The sequence below is a fragment of the Xenopus tropicalis genome, chromosome 4 (assembly GCF_000004195.4).
Source record: "Xenopus tropicalis strain Nigerian chromosome 4, UCB_Xtro_10.0, whole genome shotgun sequence".
NCBI classification, from domain to species: domain Eukaryota; kingdom Metazoa; phylum Chordata; class Amphibia; order Anura; family Pipidae; genus Xenopus; species Xenopus tropicalis.
Genome location: NC_030680.2, coordinates 88246232 through 88268315, shown reverse-complemented (window position 1 = coordinate 88268315; position 22084 = coordinate 88246232). Strand labels below are relative to the sequence as shown.

Sequence of the window (22084 nt, the reverse complement as noted above, 5' to 3'; positions counted from 1 at the left end):
GGGGGAGAGGCAACGGGGGACATAACTAGCGGCGGTGCTGGCAGGGGGGATGCAGCTCCAGACAGTTGCTGAAGAGAGAGAGGCACAGTGAACTTAGAAGCCGGCGACGGCCATGTTAAAGATGGCGGCGCCGTTCAGTGAAACAAGTATGTAGAATGTAGCAGTGTATCTCTGTAAATCTTTCATTAGGCAAGCCAGGAATATAGCGTTTTTACTCAGCAATAGTAGTAATATTTAATAGTGTGGTTAATAGATTTTGACTTTCCTTCTCCTTTAACAAAATCAATCACCATGTCAGACCTTCTACCCAAGGAGATATGGTTTGTATGGTTAAAGGTTGGTGCATAACTATGTAGTGGTGTAATCAGTCTCTGGTTGAGATCAGAAAGTTATAAGTTATCTGTGGCTTTGTGTCAGTCTTCTGAAGTGAGTTCTGCAATGATATTAAGCCATCTTAACTTTGCTAATTTGAAAGGTTTAGGGCTGGTGGTTGTAAGAACTATACAGACTTTTACTGTTTACAGTGTCCACTGAGGGAAAAAATATGGCGAGGATCATATCTGGCCTAGCGAGTATACTGAAGCAGGAATGTTTAAGACTATTTTTGGTCCAATACTCTTTCCTAATGATTCATTCTTTAACTTTACTAGACAAAGGGACTTTTTCTTCATTCTGGTCTGCAGTGGCTCATTAATCACTTTCCAAGTTTTAAGACTGTACTCACGTACAAGTCTTTCCCCTGTAGATACTTTGGATTTTTGTTAGTGTGCATCTATTCTGGTAAACTGTTTGTCTGTACACTGTATACGTAGACAAATATATCATGTATTTGTATCCATTTACTTTGTAAAATGCTGTGAGAGACAATTGTACCATCAAAATAATAATTTAATCTTGTCTACAGAATTGTTAGCCTTTCTCTTATTTCTCTGCTGCTAATAAAGTATGAATGCATTACCTTTTTCTGTAACCACTGTACAGCCCAGCTCCAATGGTGAGAATTGTCTTTGAAATACTCTTTAGCAGCAGGGCACCTTCCCAGAACAAAGACATAAAAAACATAAGTCACTTTTACAAGTTAGAGACCTAATCAATCTCATTTTGCATACACTGTTTGTTTATTCAAATCACTGAGACTGTTGAGTGCGGTACTTTGTTGTTGCTCTGTACACACACACACACACACACATACATATATATATTAGATTTAGATGACTGCTAACAGCAGGCTTTTAGCTCAACAGATCTCTTTGAAGGTCCAGAATGTCAGAAACTATGCATTTCCTGTATTAAGGTTACTTCCCAGTTGAGCCAAAACCCTAAAACTGCAAATATCTCAGAAAGCAATACAAATAGAAAATAAATGTAAATTGCAAAAGTGCTCAGTAAAGCTCTCTAAGTAATTTTTCCATTTAAATTCCCTTGAAATATATAGCTCACTTTACATTTCAATGAAAGCATGGGTATTTCTTGAGATACCATATGGCCATGTGCCTTGCCTGTGAAATACAGCACTGGAATTATAAAAAAAAAAAAAATGGGAATTTTGCAAACTCACTTTTGAGCCAGGGTAACAAGAAACTTAACACATTGATAGCATCGGCTACTGTCCACATGGTTGCTGTGATGCATCAGTGCTGAAAAAGGAAACATTTATATGTAAGCATCTCCTTTATTTATTAAAGTTAATATTTACCATTATTTAATCAAAAGGAACCATTGTGATTGAATTAAAGTGATACCACCTCTCAGTTCCAGCATAAGTTATGATTTCTTTCAAGGTGGGAAAGCGCTGCAAAGCCTCAGTTATTTCTTTATTAACATGCAGAATGTAGGTATCTTACTACTCTAATCTAAGTAAGCGAAAGAACAGCAAAGCTCAAATATCTACCCCTAACCAAAATTTCCCCTCTGGCATGCAAAATACTCAAGATGTAAACAGGGTATGTCCAAAACTGCACATATAAAGCACTAGAGTTTACCCAATTCTCTATAGTGGTAGTTAATTAGTGCTTGAGTTCAACCATAAATTTGAGAATAACAATTCTCTGTTTTAATGAGATCCATTTTTTCCCAGTGAATATAAGTCTGATCTCGTAGCTTTTTCTATTTTTTAAACAGTACACTACATAGACCCAAGTCTGCTCAACAGGACATCCTAACATACTACTGTCTTTCCAGAGTTGGAAACTTATTTTCTCATGTACATTTCTCTCACTTTTACTTTCCCTTTCCTCTGATTTTCTGTTTCTTCCCACCCCAATCTCTCCAGATCTTCTCTATTACCTTTTCAACCACATCATTTTTTTCCCCCATATACCTATTGGCACCACATGCCACACCAGAATACTCTTATTTACATTTCCCATTAAGTAATTCTTTCTGCTCTCTTTTACTTTTAATACCACGTGCCACTTTCTTTGCCTTACTCCTTGTACCCTCCAGGGGTGTGCCTGTGCATGATATGGGCATTTTTTTTACATTGGGGCCCTCATTTTACTTGCTGGCAAGGGCTTCCACCCAGGGGGCCCAGGTAACTAGTGGGCTAATTATTGGGGCCCCCTGATTATGGATGGCAGTCATGGGTGCAGGTGACAATCCAAACTGTATTGGAAGCCCACTTAAACTACCTAGTTTGTGGCCCAACTGCCTATCCCTAGTCCCGTCATTTCTCCAACCTAAGCAAACTTTCACATTTTCATATGCTAATCATGGGTCTTGGGTACCCTGTGGAGCTTGTTGACAATGGAAAGTAAACACCAAATATATGAAATATTAATTTCTTTATTCTTTTAAATCTAATTTCTAATAAATATTGTTTTAAAAAAGTAATTGCTTAAAGGGGTTGGTAATCAATTGGTGAAAGTCTCCATTAAATAACAGCAGAGGCAATAAACATTTAAACCAAATGCTACTTACCTAATAAACCATCAGACTCGAAGGTAAATTTCAACCTCTGTAACTGCAAGGGATCTTCAATAACCTTTGAAAAAGTATAAAAGCATGCATGAATAGGTTACAATCTACAGTACTGATCCCACTCAGAATACATAAAGTAACATCACCCCTGTACAGAGAGAAAATGCAGTGTGGATTTTGATGCATATCTTACTTACCAGTATCTCATATAGAAGAGTAAAGACATTCTTTAATTCATGTGGAGGAGCAGTTTCGAGCTGGTTCTGTAATTCAATATATTAAACATCTTAATATTTGTAAAAATAGAAAGTCAGAGCCATCATGGTAAACACAGAACTCCTTGAAAATAAGGCTAAACAGTATTAATGTGGGGGGTCCAGCTGCGCATGCTTTAAAGCAGGGGTCCGCAGACCAGTGCCGGTGCACGGGCAGCTCTCTAGTGGGCCTCCTCTGTTCCTGGCCTTGCTGAATATGTGCGTATAAAAGCGGCATGCCTATAAAGACATTGGGGTTTAGAGGCGCTGATCAATGCACCACACATATAGAGGCTCGTAGGAAAGCACCGTACGTATAAAAAAGACGTAGTTGAATGCGCCGCACGTATAAAGGCGTAAATGAACGTGCACCGTGGTCCGTGGAAAATTTTCGTGCTTGCCACCGGTCCTTGGCACAAAAAAGGTTGGGGACCACTACTTTAAAGGACAAGAAAAGGCTAATCACTTACCTTGTACCCCGGGCTAGTGCCCCTGTTAGGAGAAAACAGCACCAGCCCGGGGTACCTGTAGCGAGCGCTTCCTCCTTCCGGCTTCGTTTTGCCGGGACCCCACGACTGGCGCATGCGCAGTAGAGTGAAAAGCCGACTTCTCTTTTAAAGTTCAGCTTTTTCACTCTACTGTGCATGCGCGCATGCGAAGCAGGAAAGAGGAAGCGCTGTAGCTACTCCGGGCTGGTGCTGTTCTCTCCGAACAGGGGCACCAGCCCGGGGTAAAATGTAAGCGATTAAAGTCATTAGGGGTTGCCTAACATTTTGGCACCCCCAAGTGACTTTGCCTTTCCTTATCCTTTAAACCTTCAGGGAGTGTTAACTAGGAATCCTGATAGGGTAGGCACTCTTAGGAGGACAGTAAATAAAATGCAGACTTCATTATAGAAGCATGCTTACAGTAAGTTTTGGGCTACTAGGCACTTAATCATAGGCAGTGTTCCTGTGTACTTATTCAGGTTCCTGGTAAAAAGTCAAAACCTTTTAAGTTATTTTTCTGTGTTACTACACTGTAACACTTCTCTGCTTTGTCATTGCCAGACTGAAGTTAATTAACAGTAATGGTTTATTCAAAATCTAAATAAACTAAAAAAAATGATGGTGATTAAAAACCCTTGCATTCACATTTTCCCATTAGATTACATAAGAAGCATATTTCTCTTTCATATTGTGGCACACCAGTGTGAGTACAGTAAGAGAATAAAGAGAAGTGAACCTGATGCCAACTTGCGATAATTAGCCATAGGCAGACTTAATATTGGCCACTGTAATACTCCCTGAAAAGACAGAAGCAATAAGAATGTACTGTATTCAGTTGCCTTAAGGAGCCAACCAGATTACAAAGCTTTAATAACCTAAAAACGTGCACTAAGCACATTTTGTAACTAGCCAAAAAGAATACATTAAATGTTTCTAGAATATATGTGAAAATATAACTTGCTGAATCTTGAAGTGCTTCCAGCAGTTCAAAGTGTTTTTGACAGGGAGGAAGGTTTTTAGCAAATAATACAGTTATAAAAGAAGAGTCAAATTTGTCTGACTGCTTTGAGCAATAATACAATATTCTGTTCAGTAGGGTGGTATTGCTCAGCGCTGCACTGAACTTTTACTTTCCATTGCAAATTGCACATGGTTTGAAAGGTTAGAAAGTGGTGCTGACCAATGGGACATAATAAATTGTTTTCAGCACTTTAAGGTCATATACTGTCCCTGGAAGCAACTTTTTGTTCCAAAATGTTGCTTAAAAAGGTTTTTGACAAGGATTTTTTCCAAAAAATACAGGACCTAATAAAGTTTATTAGGAATACATATGCCGATGAGGTCAATGTTAGAATTGAATGTTACAATTAGAAACCAGCCTGAACTGCTGGTTCAACCACAAATACATCACTTGGGTATGAATTCTTAGAACACCAGGGCTATTTTCAATAAGGTTTTGGGGCTCCGGCCGGTGGGTCCTTGACATCAGGTTCTCTGGTGACCCCTTGGTGTCCAAGTTCGACACAAAAAGGGTTAAAACTGATGTCAACCAAACAGCTTTTGCAAACTGTTTCTAATGTAAATGAAGGTAAATTTAGTAAAAAAAAAACTTTTATATATATATATACTTTTATATTTCATATTTTTACCTTAATAAAATGAAGCAGAGTGAGAGAAAAGCGTTCATTGCAGAAACAGCAGTACACCACCATCTCGATGAGAACAGTGAGGGAACCAGGAAGTTCTCGCAGGGCAAACATGACCTATGGAAAAGGCACTGAATGAAGCAAATGCTTTTTTTCTAGAACACATGAATCACATGTAAAGACTGGTAACAATGAATACTTAAAGGATGCAAGTTGTAACTTCATAACCATGTGACACAATTTAGCATAATTTATGTACACAGTTAAAGTGTACATAAACGCCTATCATGTTTAATGTATACATAAACTCCTGGCACAAACACTAGGAAACCATGTACTGGGAAAAACCAGACAGTTTAGCTATTTTTCAAAAAAGGTAAGTAGCAGTTGTACTGAGTTAGCCACTGTTCTGAAACAGAAAGTGAAAATATTTATTGGTTGGTTGAAAAAAGTGTAAGCTTTTAAGATTTAAAAATTACATTTATTGTGATAAACAGATTTAAATCCCAACAGCTTGACTGCTTTTACATAAATCAGTTAGCCAATAAAGTATATTCATTATAAACAGTAGTAGTTTATACATTTTCCTAAAAAGGAAAAAACAAAAATGTGATTAAGTATGTAAAAAACAGGAAAAAAGAAAAAAAAAATGTGCATTTATTTAATAATTATTGTTATTTTATTTTGTACTAGGATATTTCCTAAAGGGGCTAGTCACAACAGCTATACTTTGCCCCAAAGTTGTTTAGAAGTGACTTGTATAGTGCGATGTCTACGAAAAAACTTAAATGACTTAATAGATTGCCTACCAGCAATTTAGATTTTATGTTTCTAGCATTTACTTTGATCTATGCCATGTCACATGTTGGGAACAGTGGCAAAACGGTTAAAGGAGAATGCAAGTCAAAATTTAAAAAGCATACTGCCCAATAGTCCCTCCTATTGTTTAGTAAAAACGCCACACTTTTGGCTCACCTAATCAAATATTTACTCAGTCACACTTACTTCACATTTTCTAGAACAGGCAGCCATCTCTAAAGAGGTATTCTCTCTTCCTTTCCCTCCTTGCTTCATACTGCACATGTGTTTCATTCCCTCCCCCCCTCCCCTCTGCCAGATCCGCTTCTGATTGACTGGTGGGTATGTGTAGCTCAGAACAGGAGACAGGATCAAGTTACACACATGCTCAGGGAATAGGAAGGCTGCCGCTGGCAGCCTACAGGAAGGACAGAGAGATTTCAGTGATGTCACTGTAGTCTTCACACTGCTGTAGGCTGCCAGCACCATATCTCAGAGAAGCAAGCAGGGATCTGGGAATTTAGATATGCAGTAAGTACTTAAAAAGAATGCCTTTACTTTTAATTTAGATTAACCTTTCATTGTCCTTTAATGAACGTACCTCAAGCAAATAAGGCTTCCCTTCTGGCATAAACATCAAGGCCTCCACTTCTGCATGGAGTAGCAGGGGAGATCCACAAGTATTTGTAGAAGGATGTGGTTTGAAGACACCAGGAGCTTACGTAAGGATAAAGAAAGCAGAGGTGTTTTACATTAAATGCCAATATCTCCCACCATCTGGTTAAAAAAAACCCAGTGATTATATTTAGGTCAGAAAAATTTTGATATTAAGTCCATGTTAAAAAGCACACTTCACACTAGAGATTTTTATGTAATCTGCAGCCACTAAAACACACACATCAGTGGAGAATAAGGGTATTCACTACTAAACGCAGAGCTTTTCATAAGGGCCTACAAAAGGTATAAAAAAAAAATTGCTCACATCAACATGTTTGGGACCTACACACAGACATCTACAAGCTACATGTAACACTGTAGCTTATTTTTCTTAGTACATTTTAGTGAAACAAAAGTACAAAATAGTGAAACAATGGTCAGTGTTACATGGTTTATACATAGCCACCAACCAAAACATTTCTTATTGGGAGTATTATGAGGATACATTTTTTTTTTGTATTCTACATTCATATATTTCAAGGTAGCCTGGAAACAGAGACTTTGTCACCTAAATATGTATAGAATAATGTATAACCAACTGTAAAATATAAGCATATTACAAGTTACCGAGGAGGTCCATGACCATATGAAGTAGGAGGCTAAAGGATGATTTTTATACAGACCACAGAATTACAGGGTGACTTCCAATAGCCTCCTATTTTACAAAAGGGTGTACATTATTTGTACATATTTTAGACACTTCTTATGTGTGCATGGAGGATGCCATTTCTTATACTCTTCCTGGCAAAGAGCAGTAGTCCTGAGATAACATGTGATGTTGAGTAATCATATATTGAAAAAAAAAGCATCTTACCAACTGTTCTATGGGAAGAAACGTCTGAATACAGAACAAGTAAAGCTATGGTGCTGTGCAGGTATCCAAATTCTCGTGCTTGGGGAGAGCTCCACCGGCGGTTCTAAGAAGATCCAGCATAGCAAAATACTTGTGTCAGACATATATCTCATACTATATATATATATATATATTATATATATATATATATATATATATATATATATATATATATATATATATATATATATATATATATATATATATATATATAATCCAAAATCTGCTGTGCCCCTCCAAAATCTGCCCCTGTGCACGGGATATCATATATCTATCAAAATAAAATAGCCAGCACCCCACTTTGCAGTTATTTATTTGTAAAAATTGTTTGGAATCATGTATGATTTTCGTTCCACTTCTCACGTGTACACCACTTTGTATTGGTCTTTCACGTGGAATTCCAATAAAATTGATTCATGTTTGTGGCTGTAATGTGACAAAATGTGGAAAAGTTCAAGGGGGCCGAATACTTTTGCAAGCCACTGTATAAAGTGGCCAATGCATTTAGCAATGGTGTGCTATATATGTGCTATAGCTCTTATGGCAATCACTCCCATGCCAAATTTCATGATATGACAGTTTTCGGTATATATAACATACCACAAATGAACATTTTAAAAATATTCACTGTTTAATAAATGTCAGATCTTTTAATAAACTGACTTGCTATATTGTTAGAAGCTAGAACCAGAAGAGCAGAAAATCTAAACAGCTACACAGGAAACTTTTTACAGATAACTTAAAACCATTGAAATATTTTAATGAATGTGTTTTAATCAATGTGTATTGAAAAAGTATGAGGAAAAATGCTGAGGATTTTATTTTCTTTTTAAAGCTTAGTATATGTCTGTTGTACAGTAGCTATTCTAATTTGACACATTAGCTCAATCAAAAGCATCTAAATCAAATCTAAAACAGTCTAACAATCTAAAATTGCAAAGGTGAATTGCTTTTTTACTTGGATTGATCATTAGGAATTCAAAAAGTACCATTTTTATTGAGTAAAATGTGCTTTCATGTTAGGTTCTAAAGAAACCACTTGTTTCTGACATTTTTGGAACACTGTTTTCTTAAGTATAAAGCTTAGTATTAAAACATTCTTAATACAGTTCTTACCTGGTTGTTTTGCCTATTTGGACCAAGTAAGAAGTTAATAAAATGCTTCAGAGCAGAGTACCTTAAAAGGAGGTCAACTGCACGTGAACCCTGCTAAAAAAAAGGAATGAAAACAGAAATGAGCCAAAAGTAACATTTTACTACAATTTGAATTTTAATTGACAGATTTAACATCATAAAGACAAAAAATGACCTAAGATACACTTTTAGCCAGTAGACAAGTAATTTTTCTACAAAATTCTAACACATGCTTAATAAATTTAGAAAACCATGTACATATAGAAGAAGCGTTAGCCATCCCAGAAGGTGTCAGGTTATAACCAGTTACCATATCGTAATCAAAAACCTTCTTTTTACTAAAGATGAAATCAATAAAGCTGCCACTAGATGTCTTTAGCAAGCTTAGACATTCACAATGCAAAATACAGGATGAGAAGCTCTGTGAATGCTGGATGAAATGACTTTGGTTGGGCTCACTGTTGCATTTGACCATAATGCAGTAACACTACATAAGTAATGGTAATCCCTTGTGCCCCTTGACACCATGCTCAGCATCTCATACCAATTTTTTGGTACAGAACAAGGTACAGGGTGAGGTGCCGAGCACAGTCAGACTCTGGTTAGAAGTGCTGTTTGAATGAATAACAAAAAAATATATTGATTGCATTTGTGATGTAGCTATCTGCAGAATACACTAAAACTATTAGGGTTTGAAATGATACAGGTTAGCCCTATAATAGTTACCTTTTGCACAAAGTTGCTGAAGAGATAAAAATACTGAGCACAATTTTTACAGCTTTCTGGAACATCTTTCTCCAATAGGCTAAGAAGCATCTCAATCAGCAAATGAACACCATTCACCTAAAAAAAAAAAAACCAATGAATGTTCCATGTAAAAATTGCCTTACTTGGATTACATAGGAAATTGAATTAGCAAGCAATGCTTACCTTATCACCATGAAACAATGCTGCATCTAAAGTTTTCTCTAAGATTGTCGCTACTGCAGCTCTCACTTCTCTTATGGAGCTTTCAAGCAAGAAAATTCTTTGAGAATAAAAAAAAGATATAGTCAGGGATGTATTTATAAAAGCATCACTATTTAAGCTTTTTAGAAAATGCACTATTAGGGCACTTATATACTAGGGTTGCAAGCTGGGCAGGATAGTTTTTTAAGTATAGAAATCCAAAAAATAGGAAAAAAGCTTTAGCAGGTTTGCTGCAAAAAAAGCTTTTTTCCTATTTTTTGGATTTCTACAATTGTATTCGGTTGCACCACAGAGCAACAATTAGGAGATAAAGCTTTTTTCACAAGTATTTTACACAAAGTTCACCGCCAATTTTTAGTTTTCTAAGTATGTGCCTGTAAAGTAAATATATATTTTGTACTGTGGCAGCTATGCTCCAAACATATGACAGACATGGAAAATACTGCAGTGGGTGGCAAGTTTTAAAGGTAATAAAGCAGATGCAAATTACAGAAATATAAAGCACAAGCAAAAGGGCATTTTGTGTTACTGTAATATTCTTTTCTCTTCAATCAGTTGGTGGACACAGAAACAGTGGGTTATACCTGCCACCCCTTGGAGGCAGGACATTTTATTAGGAAACAAACCTTTCCACTATACTCTACACTGCTCAGTTCTGTTTACAACTACTGAATAAAAACAGAAGGTAACTAGTTATATTTGTAACACACAATGGACTGTTATCCTGGGTCCTTCAACTTACTGAGGAGAAGAGGATGTAATGCTGAGTAACACAACATATTCTTTTCTCTCACATCGGCTTGGGGGACAGAGACTGTAGGAAGCTCCCAAAATAAAAATGGGAGGAAGTCTGCCCTCCAAATTACTCTACAACTGCTTTAAACATCTTCCTTCCAAAGACTGAATTAGAACTTTGTGAAGGAATAAATAAAAGACCATGTCCTGAGTGTGGCTGAATTAGAACTTAAAAGCACTTACTGTAGTGAGATTATGAAGAGCAACATCTTTAGAATTTTGAGGTCAGGCACAAGAATAAAGAATATTTCATGAATAATGTGGAAAGGAAGGAACTGTCAGAATCACTTAATTTGTAAAGAAAAAAACAAAAATGGAAGAAAACAAGAGAGTACCAAGCATGGAAACACTATCAGTGTAAACCATTAGCAAGTCCTTCTGCCAGAACAGCCAGCCACAGCAGAGACCAAAACTAAGGGTGGTTTCAAGAACAGGGAAAAAAAAAAAAATTAAGGGAAGGAGGACCAGATTTCCTTAAAGAGAATTGTAAATGTGGAGCACCCTCAAAGAAGTTGCAAACAGCTGGGTTAAGTGCTAACTCATCTTGGGTGAAAAGTACAATTCCGACAATTAAGTCTGAAGAAGATCCAGCATAGAGAGAACAGATGTTCAGTGCAATACACTTGCCCTGGTAGCATTCCAGCTAGAACTTATCTGACAAAAAGATGGGAAGAATCTAAGTTGAGCAGTGGTTTCATAAATCCAATACCAGTGCATCAACAAAAGGAGAAGAAGATACATTTCTGAGGAAAGGCGTAGTTTCGCTGTAACTGGTGCATAAGGTTAGAACATAATTCTGGAGTATACCACCTCCTCTGGATAATCTTGACCATCTGAGCATCAAATTAAATATTAATTATTAAATAGGGTACTGAAGGCAGTGGTGTAATTACAGAGGAAGCATACCCATGTGGGTCAAGGATACAGGAGGGGGCCTGGACCTTGGGATCTGCTTCCTCTATAGTTGTTAGAAATCTCCCCGCTCTCCTACCTACCCTGGCACAAGCAGACAGGCAGTGGGGGACGCAAGAGAGTGGGCAGAAGGAGAGCTGGGTAGGGGCTGCTGTGTGGGTTGGTGCATTGTTGTTATGCCACTGGCTAAAGGATTGGACTGGATTTCTAAATCTGTTTGAGGGTCTCTTAACCCAATGCAATTAGTAAGTCAAGGGTCACTTGATCCTGGTCTCCAAGGAATGAAGAAGCTAAGATGGATTCCACAACTCTGTTGTCATCAGAAATCAGGGCTAGGTAATTATAAGGCTTGACTATGGATATTCCAAATTTTTAAACAGGTTGTCCAGAGAGGCTACTAGCTTGTGATTACCTCCACACAGGGGTAATGCCCTTGAAGGAGACCCCTGATGCTTGGAAGATGCCTAGAACAATGGGCAATCTCTTGGGAATTTAAAAGCTCTTCACTAAGGATTTATCTACCATAGGACAACCTGTAGCAGAGCAGTGGGGCAAGAATTCCTGCCCCAGGTTGGTGTGACATCTACCTACTGGAAGTCAATGGAAGGGAGAGGATTCCCCAATTTTTCAATGTCCAGATGCTAGAAAAATATGAGAAGTCTATGAGAAGTTTTCTCTTGGTTTAGTGGGGATGCTTGAAAGAAATTAGTCGAGAGGAAAAAGGAAGCTCTAGGATGGACCAAAGCAATGATCTGCAATCAGGTAGTCTTGCTGTGGAAAGTCTGATACTACCATTCGTGATGAGAATTGGGCCAGCTCCTGAAATCCATTGAGGTAACCCTGTAGGTTAGCTAGACCAAATTGTAGAATACAAGAGAAAAGGGTAAGTGAGAAACCAAAATGAAAAAAGAAATAAAGTGGTGTGCAGGTAAAGCCCATAAGCCTTTATCAGAATAGTTATCTTTGCCAGCCAGCACTTCTGGTCCCCTGTGGAGGAAGGAGGAGCAAGCAATAAAATAGGTGGTTAAGCTCTTCATGGAGTCTTTCAGACTTCAGTAGAAGTAACTCACAAAAGGGGACGCCTGATGCAGATTAATACTCAGGCCCTTTAAGTCCAACCCCTGGTGTAAGGGCTAGTCCTTGACTGCTGAAAACAAGGCAAATTGCAGTTCTAACTGTTATGCCTCCAACATGGTTTAATTGTTTGTGTTGCACCATCTACTGGTTCATTAATAATTACATTTATCAACACAGATGCTCATTTTATATACACATCTGTATATACCATTGTTTCTCGGTATCTTACTTTGTAGTATTTGCTATGCTATGTCATGCTCTATATTATCACTATGCACCGTTGTTTTTCTATTTTCCTAGTTTCACACGTACTTTGTTAATAAAGCTAAAGCATACTTATTGGATGTCTGTAAATTGATCAAGGAAAGAATTTATATTATATATTGGGAGCACAGAACACTACCTAAGGTCTAATTCCTACCAATGCTGTCACTAGAAAATCTGCACTGACTGAGCAATGCAGTCTGTCACCTTCTATTGCTTGATTCCTAGTGGTAGAGTAGAAACTATGCATTTTAGGGAGACATGTTAAAGAAGTGAAATCGTCAACAGTACTACAGAACTTCACATTGGAGCTTATATTCAAAGGAGGAATATTTTTTGCAAGAACTTACTTTACGAGTTCCTTGCCTTCTGAGCAAACAAAATATTCCATGAGCCACTGACATGCTTCACAGCTTTTGGAAACCAAGGCATCGATGGTAGCTATCCATTCCTCAGTATCAACCCTTGAAAAAATAATGATTCATTAAAAGCATACACTTTAAAGCAGGGATCCTCAACCTTTTTTACTCACGAGCCACATTCAGATGTAGAAAATGTTGCTGAGCCACACAAGCAACAAAAAAAGTTCTTTGGGGGATGCCAAGTAAGAACCGTGACTGGCTATTTGGTAGGCCTATATGGACTGTTGGCCTGTAGAAGTCTATGCTTGGAATAAAACCATCTCTCTGCTTCCAAAACTTGCCTCCAAGCCAGAATTTAAAAACGGGCACCTACTTTGAGGCCACTGGTGGTGAGCAACATGTTGCTCAGAGCCACTGGTTGGGGATCACCGCTTTAAACACATAGTAATATAAGGAAACGAATAATGACTGACTTCCTTTTCACACAAATGACAGGTATCTTTCATTTAGAGGCTTTTGCACATAAGAATCACTGAATTAAGTAGTCACATAAAAGTTTGCCACATTCATATCGATAAATCCCCAAAAGGTCTGTCCAAATGATGTAATTAGATACAGTCTAATTTCAAAGATATACCTGCGAAGTCAGACTGGAATTCATTTATACTGTGTCATTTGGAAACTGGCAGCACATCAAATCTTATTAGAATACACTGACTAGAGAATGAAGCTGTCCTAAAGTACCAGTGTTTTAAAATTAACAGTAGGCTGAGAATAGTAATGTTCTGTAACCAAGTGTACCCAGGAGTAATTCAAAAAAGTAACTGTTGGTCCAATAGTCTAGTAAATATTATCATCAACCGACAATATAAGCATATATATATCAGGACTTGTATCAGAAATCATCATCAAGATGTAGGTAAATGCAGTTTTTAATTCTCACCTGAGTTTTCGTTTTGTCCGTAGATAGGTGTGGAAAAGGAACTGAATTGCAAGCTGGGCACTTACTTTTGCCATGGGTTGATACAGTGGATGCTTTAGTTTAGTCTGAGAGAGAAAAAAAAACATCTTTAGTATAAAGTATGTCTGATTTCAAAACTGCTAATTGGTCATATTTAACATCTTATTTACAATATAAACCTAGATGCAACATAAATACTTAAGATAGCCATACAAGTGTAAATCCACTCATTTGCCTAGGTTGAATGGATTAGGATGAATAGATTTTTTCCAGTTCTGGCTATCCAAAGCGATAAAACAGATTGGGCTAATCTGATGGCATAAAATGATTAGATGGGGGCAGACATAACAGAACACATTAAGCCTGATGTGTTTTCTTGTCTAAATGGATTTTGAAGTCTTCTTGATGTGAAAGCAAACAGGCTACTGACTTTTAACGGAGGCTAAACCAGTGGTCAATAGAGGCCTGAGTAATGTCAGCTTTACTCTTGGAGTGAGTACTTTGCTTATTTGACAGTGCTGGTTATATAATAGAGAGAGTAATAATAAGGTGTTACACTACAGGGCAGATGTATGAAGATTTGTTCTCCATGATCAGGCAAAAAACTCACTCATTTTTTCTGCCATAGAATCATCTGTCTTGCTGCCAAATAGGGATTGAAACATTTATTTTTCATCACCACAAGCAAGATTTAACAACATAAAAGCCAGTTTTAGAAACTATTTAGAAACTTAAGAATGGCTTATGTATGGCAGATATTTTGCTGAGCTGATTTCTGACTGGTCATATTGTAAAACCAAAGCCAAAGCATGGAAACTGCAGACAAAGAAAATTTGTATAGGCTTCAAAGACATAATGAAGACAAAATATAATTCCACATTACAAGGGCACAGCTGGACTTTTTTGAAAAGATCAGACAATATAAATGTACAAAAGAAACCTTACCGCATTTACTGATGCCAAAGAAAGTACAAAACTGAAATAATCACTGTTGTAAACATCTCTGTTCTTCATAAACTTGAGGTTCTCATCTCTGACCGTCTGAAAAAAAATGTTTTTATCTGTAATAATTTTCATTACTCCATGCAACAATAGTGTAGCTAGAGGATCATGGGTCTTGCAAAAAATTTTTTTTGAGAATGTCTGCCACAAATCAACATCAATTTCTTAATACCACAAAACCAACTTAACAAAATCGTTCAAATATACATCAGATATTATTAGGAGTAAGGCTGAAACATATTAAGAAGAGGCTGAAGAGAGAGTCAGATACCTGCTCCTGAGTACAGTGTTAGCAGGTGCTGAACTATATCTGCTAAACGGATATTCCTCCTCCCCAGTCACTTTGTAACTGTAAAATTAGCATGCCCAACACAGAAGGCAGGCATATACATGCGCGAGAAGGCAGGGAGGGGGAGTGAGGTTGTTGTTCATGCCAAGCCCCTCCAAGGATTTTTTTTTTATTGTGGCTGGGGGCCCAACAACTGCTTGGTATGCCACCGAGTGGTACAAGACTGAGAAGGTGCCTTCTTTCAGGAATAGTAATGAAGAATCAGCCATTCCTTCAATTTTCTACCAGTGTTCCCAATTAGTTTAAACAAACCTTTTGATAAATGGCACATAAGACAATTACATAGTTTGAAATAAAACTGATGGAAGCCATACAGTACAGTACACATATTCATTGCCAAACATTGCGTAAAGTAAAATGTAGGTGTAGAGAAATTCTTGTGGGCTAGGGAGCTTGATAGATTTCAGATTAAAATGTGATTAATAGCTTCATCTGTGATTTTACCTGGTATATCCTAAGTGGAATCTTCTCTACAAACAGGCCCTTTTTCTCCCCTTTCCTCACCAGTTTAGTTAAGATGGAAAGGCGATCATTTGGCCTGTGTGGGCGAGGTGAGGACTGGGGTGAGATATCTGGAGAGGATGGTGCAGATCTAAACCATGAACATATAATTTATATTAGTTCATGAAAATAAATTAAATTTTATCAACCATTAATTTATGTATGGACTATGTAAAACATAGTATTCTAGACATAAAGGAAAGTGACAGAAAATAGACAAATTAATCAAAGTGCATTTCCTAGCAAAGAGGAGTTCCGGCCTATGGTCTGATGTTACTGATTATAATGGCTGTAGGGTTAAAAAAAAAAAACTATGGCAATATAACAGAAAGATTCACTTTTTAACATGCTTTGAGACAAATGCAGCAACACACAGTGCATGAAGGTAAATACACACAGCGAGAGATCTTCTGCTTCTTGTCGCACAACACTGACTCGGCTTTTCTTTGGTAAAACAGGCGAGTTCTGGTCAGATACCCTTTGATAGAAGAGCATGTAGGCATTCCAGTATCTTCGACGAACATCAGGGTAAGGGTTGGCTACAGAGGAAAAAATTTGCTACAATCTGACAAAGGTATGATCAACTTATTTAAAAAAAATAACGTATTCTACTTTTTCAAAACATCTACAACTGGACATCATGTTTATATATATATTAAGACAATAGACTGGGAAGGGCTTAGTTTAGGCAACAGATAAATGCTAAACACTGCAAAGCTGGCTGCAAACAAACTTTCAGCCTGCAATTTTCCTGCAGACCAAGAATCAGCCCCATGTGGAATCTGCCTAAGAAAACATCTGAACATGTACAGAATAGAAATTACTAATACATTAATTCAAAGGTATATTTTTACCACTCCTTTATAGAAGAAGGAAAGGTAAAAACTAGGTAAGCTTTATCAGAAAGGTCTATGTAAATACAGCCATAAGCACTCACAGAAATGCTCTACAGAAGTCCTCTATCAAAAAAAAAACACAGGACTTCTTGTCTCCTTTTTTTGTAAACATGTTGTTCAGGTGTCTGACTTCCTCTCTCAGAATAATCCTTAATTCCTGTGGCCAGAGTCTGGAAGTTCTCTCCTCTCTCCTGCTCCCCCCTCCCTTAGGAATGTGTGATCTGAGCTATAATGGCTAGACTGCAAACAGGAAGCTATTTAAAATGGCAGCTGCTGTCTTAAGCAAACTGAGAAAGCTTCTAGGGCTCTTCATTCAGGTATGGCAATGCTTTCTGTAGAATAAATATATTGTTCTAGGTGGCACTAATGTGGCAAATCTATTGGCAGTAAAATGCCCTCTATATAAAAAACATGGAAATTCTTCTCTCAAAAATCAATCAATTTGCAGATGCTAGACAGATTTATATTTCTATAAATGCATATTACTCATTTATCACTTTGTGCTGTCAATAACCCATTAAAGAAAGAAGCTTGTTGTGGAAATTGACAACTTACATTGGTCATAAACCTTTGGTCTGTATTCTCCACCAAAACACTCATATTCTATGGTTTCATCGTTAAGATCAAATTCTTCCACAACCGTGTCATTAAACTTGTACCATTTTCCTTTACCCGAACCCCTAAAACACAGATCAGCTTTGATAAACAAAACAGGATCAAAAACATCACATTATAATAAAAAAGGTTTTATAATACAAAAGTAATGTTTATTTGCTTTTAAATTCTTGTATTTTTTAATGTATAAACAAAAAGCTCTAGAAAAATACCTTTCCCCAATTTCGGCTACATACATACTATCAGTGAGCTAACCTAGGGAACCCTTCTAAACTGGAACTACAACATACATATTAACAACAAACAACATAATACTGTATGTTCCTTCTCTGTGCCAGAGTTTTCTTAACTGGGATGCTACTACATTTTTTCATGCAGTCTTATCTGTGTCTAGCCAAACTGTATGTATATCATTAGTATGAGTTTGGCCACTTCTCATGCATCACCATTGTCTATTATGTCACAAACTAAAAATTCAATAGCCACAATGCACTGATTGGCAGATGGAATTTGGACATCCTATTATTTGGCTAAGACAAATATCCTGCCATCAGATACTTCTACATTGTAGCTATGTTTGGCCAGCTTTAAACTTTTTTTTTAAGCCTTAGCAACGGTTGAAGGAAAAAAAAACAAAAAACACACAAAGCCTTAACATTGTTTCCAGTCACTGCAATTTTACTGTGATAGGGACAGGACTATAAAGCATGCCTCCAGCACCTCTTTCTTCTACAATTTCTATAGATAAAATAACAAAAGCGGTTTGTTTTACTGCACCAACCTTCTATCTTTAATAAAAGAATAATAATGTCCTGCATGTGCCTGACCACTGTGAACTATGACTCCAACTAGTTCATAGTTCTCTGTTGGAGCCACTTTCTTCCGTGGAGATCCTCCTCCAGGATCGATATGTCTTCCGTTTTCACCAGCTTCACAGGAAGAATCTTGCCGAGCCATTCCAGCTACAGTGTACGGTTCCATGTTCAGCATCCACGGAAACTAGAATGTGGATTAATACATTTTCACTAACTGTCACCCACTGATTTATGTGATGAACACAAACTAATTTATTTGGCCATGAAAATCTATATAAATCAAACACACATTCTTGTTAACATTTCTAAAACTGCTTTATCACTGCTATAGAATGCCATTCATGTGACAAATATGGCTACAGGCATACACAGCGTATATATTTACCTGTATACCATCCAACAAATACAGCTTTTTTCCCAACAAAACAAGGTGAATCAGAGTAAAGCATCCCTTGTGTATCTGGGATAAACCCAACTGCTACTTAACTAGAAAAAGCTACTTTTTCTTTTCAAAATTTCTTCTTATGGACAACTTTGTGGGGAAAGTTATGGCTGATTTTAAGTGGCCTCAAAGAAGCTACCTTACCACGATAACCAGGGAGCTGTTGTTATGCAGTTTTGAGCAAGAGGGAAGGTTGATGGCCAGTGTAAGGAATGGTTTTCTATTTTTTTTTAGTGCATTTAAATATCATATATGTAAGCACCTATCACCTAAGACCTGGACTGTGCCAGAAATTTATATAAAAAAAAAACAAACATCTTGGTTGTCATGCAACAACAGAAGTTAAATGTTGACACTAGGTTGCGTACCTTGATCTGCTCATCATACTTAATGGAACGTCCACTTTCCCAATCAAATCCAAATCTCATTAGATGTATGACTAAGACACTTGGCAGAGACTTGATGCAAGTTCTCTTAACTGTGGTTCTCTGCAAAAGTAAAAAAAAAAAAAAAGATTCATTTACAGGCCTTCCATAGAACAAATGGCAAAATGATTTAACTAATAAAATAATTTGAAAATATTTCTAGAATGTAAAATGCAAAGCAGCCCTATAGACCACTTTTATTAATGATCTCAGAAGGTATGTGAAATTAACATGCAAAACACTGCTCTAAGAAATGTATTCTTACCTTATCTTTGCATTTCTCACAGTAATATGCATTGCTTCCTTCAAGAATTTCTCCTCTCACAAACTGATCCAGTGAGATCTCTAAGCTCTGACAGGATGTGACTCCTAAATTTAGAGCCATAAATGCTTCCTCCCTTTCATATCTGTCAAACAAAGGTCTCTACATCAGTCTAGGAACATATTACTAAGAAATCTATATTTTAGTGACTAAAGTGAAGATCATAAAAAAACATAAATAAAAAATAAACAGAGCAGATGTTTACATTTAAGAATGGTTACAACAGCAATATTTCAGGCCTTCATAGTTGTGTACAGAATCTCAATAAATAAGGGGGGGCATTTACTATTGCAGCATTTCTAGCTTTACTTCTCATTGAAAAAATACAACTGAGCAAGAGATCTACTTATATTTAATATGAAACACTGCAGAACATACTGGCACTTAATAAAGGATATGGTATATTAGTTTTGGTGTTCTTTTTGTAGATCACTATGTCTTGAAGAGGGTATAATGTCACATTTTCAAACCAAAATATAAGTTCCTGATACTAATGCTGAAATAACCAGGATTCTAATGTATACCTATCAAATATTCTGAAAACATTTCCAGTTACAGTCAGCTTTGCCTCATCTTCTTATTGATGCTAAGAGAGGCAGACAAGACTGAAGTAGTAAGCTTATCATCGTGGCTGTTAGACCTCCCATAATCTAAATAAATATTTTTGTTCTATTTCTTTTTTTAGCAGAAGAGTTAAGTACAGGGAAGGAACTGAAATGCAAGTTTTTATATAAACAGTGATTTATATGTATCAAGCACACAAGTTTTAAGCCTGTTTGCTAAACTATTAATGTATTTAGCAAGACTGGATTCTGTGGCCAAACATGTTTGCTGATGAGAACGTTTGTAGACATTAGCAAACAAATTCATTTTAATTGTTGTTGGAAGTGCATGGCAAAGACTGCCAAGAATAAGAGAGATGTGATTTGTGCTATACCATTAGCTTAAGTATAACAGGTTACCCCTTTGATACATAATTCAGTCATTAGATCCCAGTGTCTTAAGTTTTCAAGGCTTTCTTTAGGGTCAGAAATATTGGGACTGTTTTTCTTTTCTTTATAAAACTGCAATAAATAAATCTAATAATCATCACTGGGAAAAATATAAAAAAACAAACAGACAAAAACACATTTATATATCTAAACACAAACCTGTGGGGACAATCTTTACATATCTTCTGGTCAGAATAGATGCCTTGGAAGGTGTTCTTAAATATTTGCTCTCGACCCATTTTCTGTTTAAAAAATAAATCACAAATATAGGCAGACAGAAACATCATGCTGTTCCTAATATTATTATATATAAACTATGTTCTCAGGTTAGGGGCTTAGCCAATCAGCTGATGGATACTTTATATGAAGAACTGATAGAGGGCTGCAATTTCGGTATCTGTGCCATAAAGGATAAAGAAAGTCAAATTCACTGGGTGTGCCAAAATGTTAGTGCTCCTCACCTTCCCCATGAATCCAATCACTGTGTTTTTCCCCTGGGCTGGTGATTCTTTTTGTAAAAATAATGCACAGGACTCAGGAAAAAGAGCACTGAACCAAACCCAAATTATATATACATTTCCAAGGTGGCTCTAGCACGGACTGTCAATGGTGTATGTAGAGTAGAGCAAAATCTAAAAATGTTACGGTACTGCACATGCAAAAGAAGCCCAAGCCATTGACACCTGGAAACAGTAGGATTGTGTGCTCTTAGTCTTTCCCTTGACCTAGAGCTTTTTTTCTAACTGGAGCACAGCATTGGGCACTGAATTCACAAGTGGTAACTAAAATTGTAGCACACCCCTTCCCAGTGAATAAGTCTTTCCTTTTAATCAAACAGGTTAAAGGTTAAATGCACAAGAGAAGACTAGGAAAAATGTATGCAGTGATTACAATTAAAAATGATTGCACTGAATCCTAGATTGGGTTTGGGATTTAGATAAACATATTGTGGCGGACATGGTATTCGGCCAAAAATGTTGGATTTGGTGCATCCCTAGTTGCAAGACAAAATTTTTGTGTTACCTTAAGGTATTCATCCATCTGATCAATAAGGCTGGTGAAAAATTCATAGGCATCTTGCTGCTCTCGTACATACAGTTCCTTATTCCACATCTTAAAGATCTAATTATATAAAGAAATGAAACCAGTAAGGTGATCAAGCTTTCAGGAACCAGACATCAAAAACTTCTTATAAGAGACTGAAAATCAATAAACCTTCCAGAAGTTCTCCGGTATATAGTACTGCAGTTTACTTTCCATCAAATGACCAAACAATGATTGGACTTGGTAAAATACACTCTCATCTGGATTATCAGTGTCGCCTTCCATGGAAAGCAAAGCCTGAAATGCAGAGACAAAAATCATTCTGGTGTCTAGTGCCTATTTTAAGAAATATTTGTGTTTAACATACATGTGTCTAAATATTGGTGTTGGTGAATATGCATTATACAGACAAAGGGGGTATAAAGAAAGATACAAAAATCGAGTTTGTATTCCTCTATTCGAGAAAAAATGTGATAATCTGGATGAAAAAAAAAAACATGAGAAGTAAAAAAGTTTTTTTCCTTAATGGGTG

At 36.9% G+C, this 22084-nt stretch overlaps 1 protein-coding gene across 1 annotated transcript in view; it reads right to left on the bottom strand.

Annotated features, from left to right (window-relative positions):
• usp24 (ubiquitin specific peptidase 24) overlaps positions 1-22084 on the bottom strand; it is a 100877-nt gene that overhangs the window by 8473 nt on the left and 70320 nt on the right. Inside the window, exons 43-64 of the mRNA XM_002931607.5 lie at positions 21724-21849; positions 21532-21630; positions 20668-20750; positions 19460-19601; positions 19138-19257; positions 18294-18511; positions 17453-17577; positions 16399-16540; positions 15945-16092; positions 15095-15190; positions 14132-14235; positions 13177-13290; positions 9740-9836; positions 9536-9652; positions 8792-8884; positions 7637-7739; positions 6707-6822; positions 5311-5424; positions 3117-3182; positions 2920-2983; positions 1559-1637; positions 959-1034 (exon numbers count right to left, since the gene is read on the bottom strand). Coding sequence (XP_002931653.2) covers positions 959-1034; positions 1559-1637; positions 2920-2983; positions 3117-3182; positions 5311-5424; positions 6707-6822; positions 7637-7739; positions 8792-8884; positions 9536-9652; positions 9740-9836; positions 13177-13290; positions 14132-14235; positions 15095-15190; positions 15945-16092; positions 16399-16540; positions 17453-17577; positions 18294-18511; positions 19138-19257; positions 19460-19601; positions 20668-20750; positions 21532-21630; positions 21724-21849 — 2442 coding nt within the window. The remainder of the gene's footprint in view (positions 1-958; positions 1035-1558; positions 1638-2919; positions 2984-3116; positions 3183-5310; positions 5425-6706; positions 6823-7636; positions 7740-8791; positions 8885-9535; positions 9653-9739; positions 9837-13176; positions 13291-14131; positions 14236-15094; positions 15191-15944; positions 16093-16398; positions 16541-17452; positions 17578-18293; positions 18512-19137; positions 19258-19459; positions 19602-20667; positions 20751-21531; positions 21631-21723; positions 21850-22084) is intronic.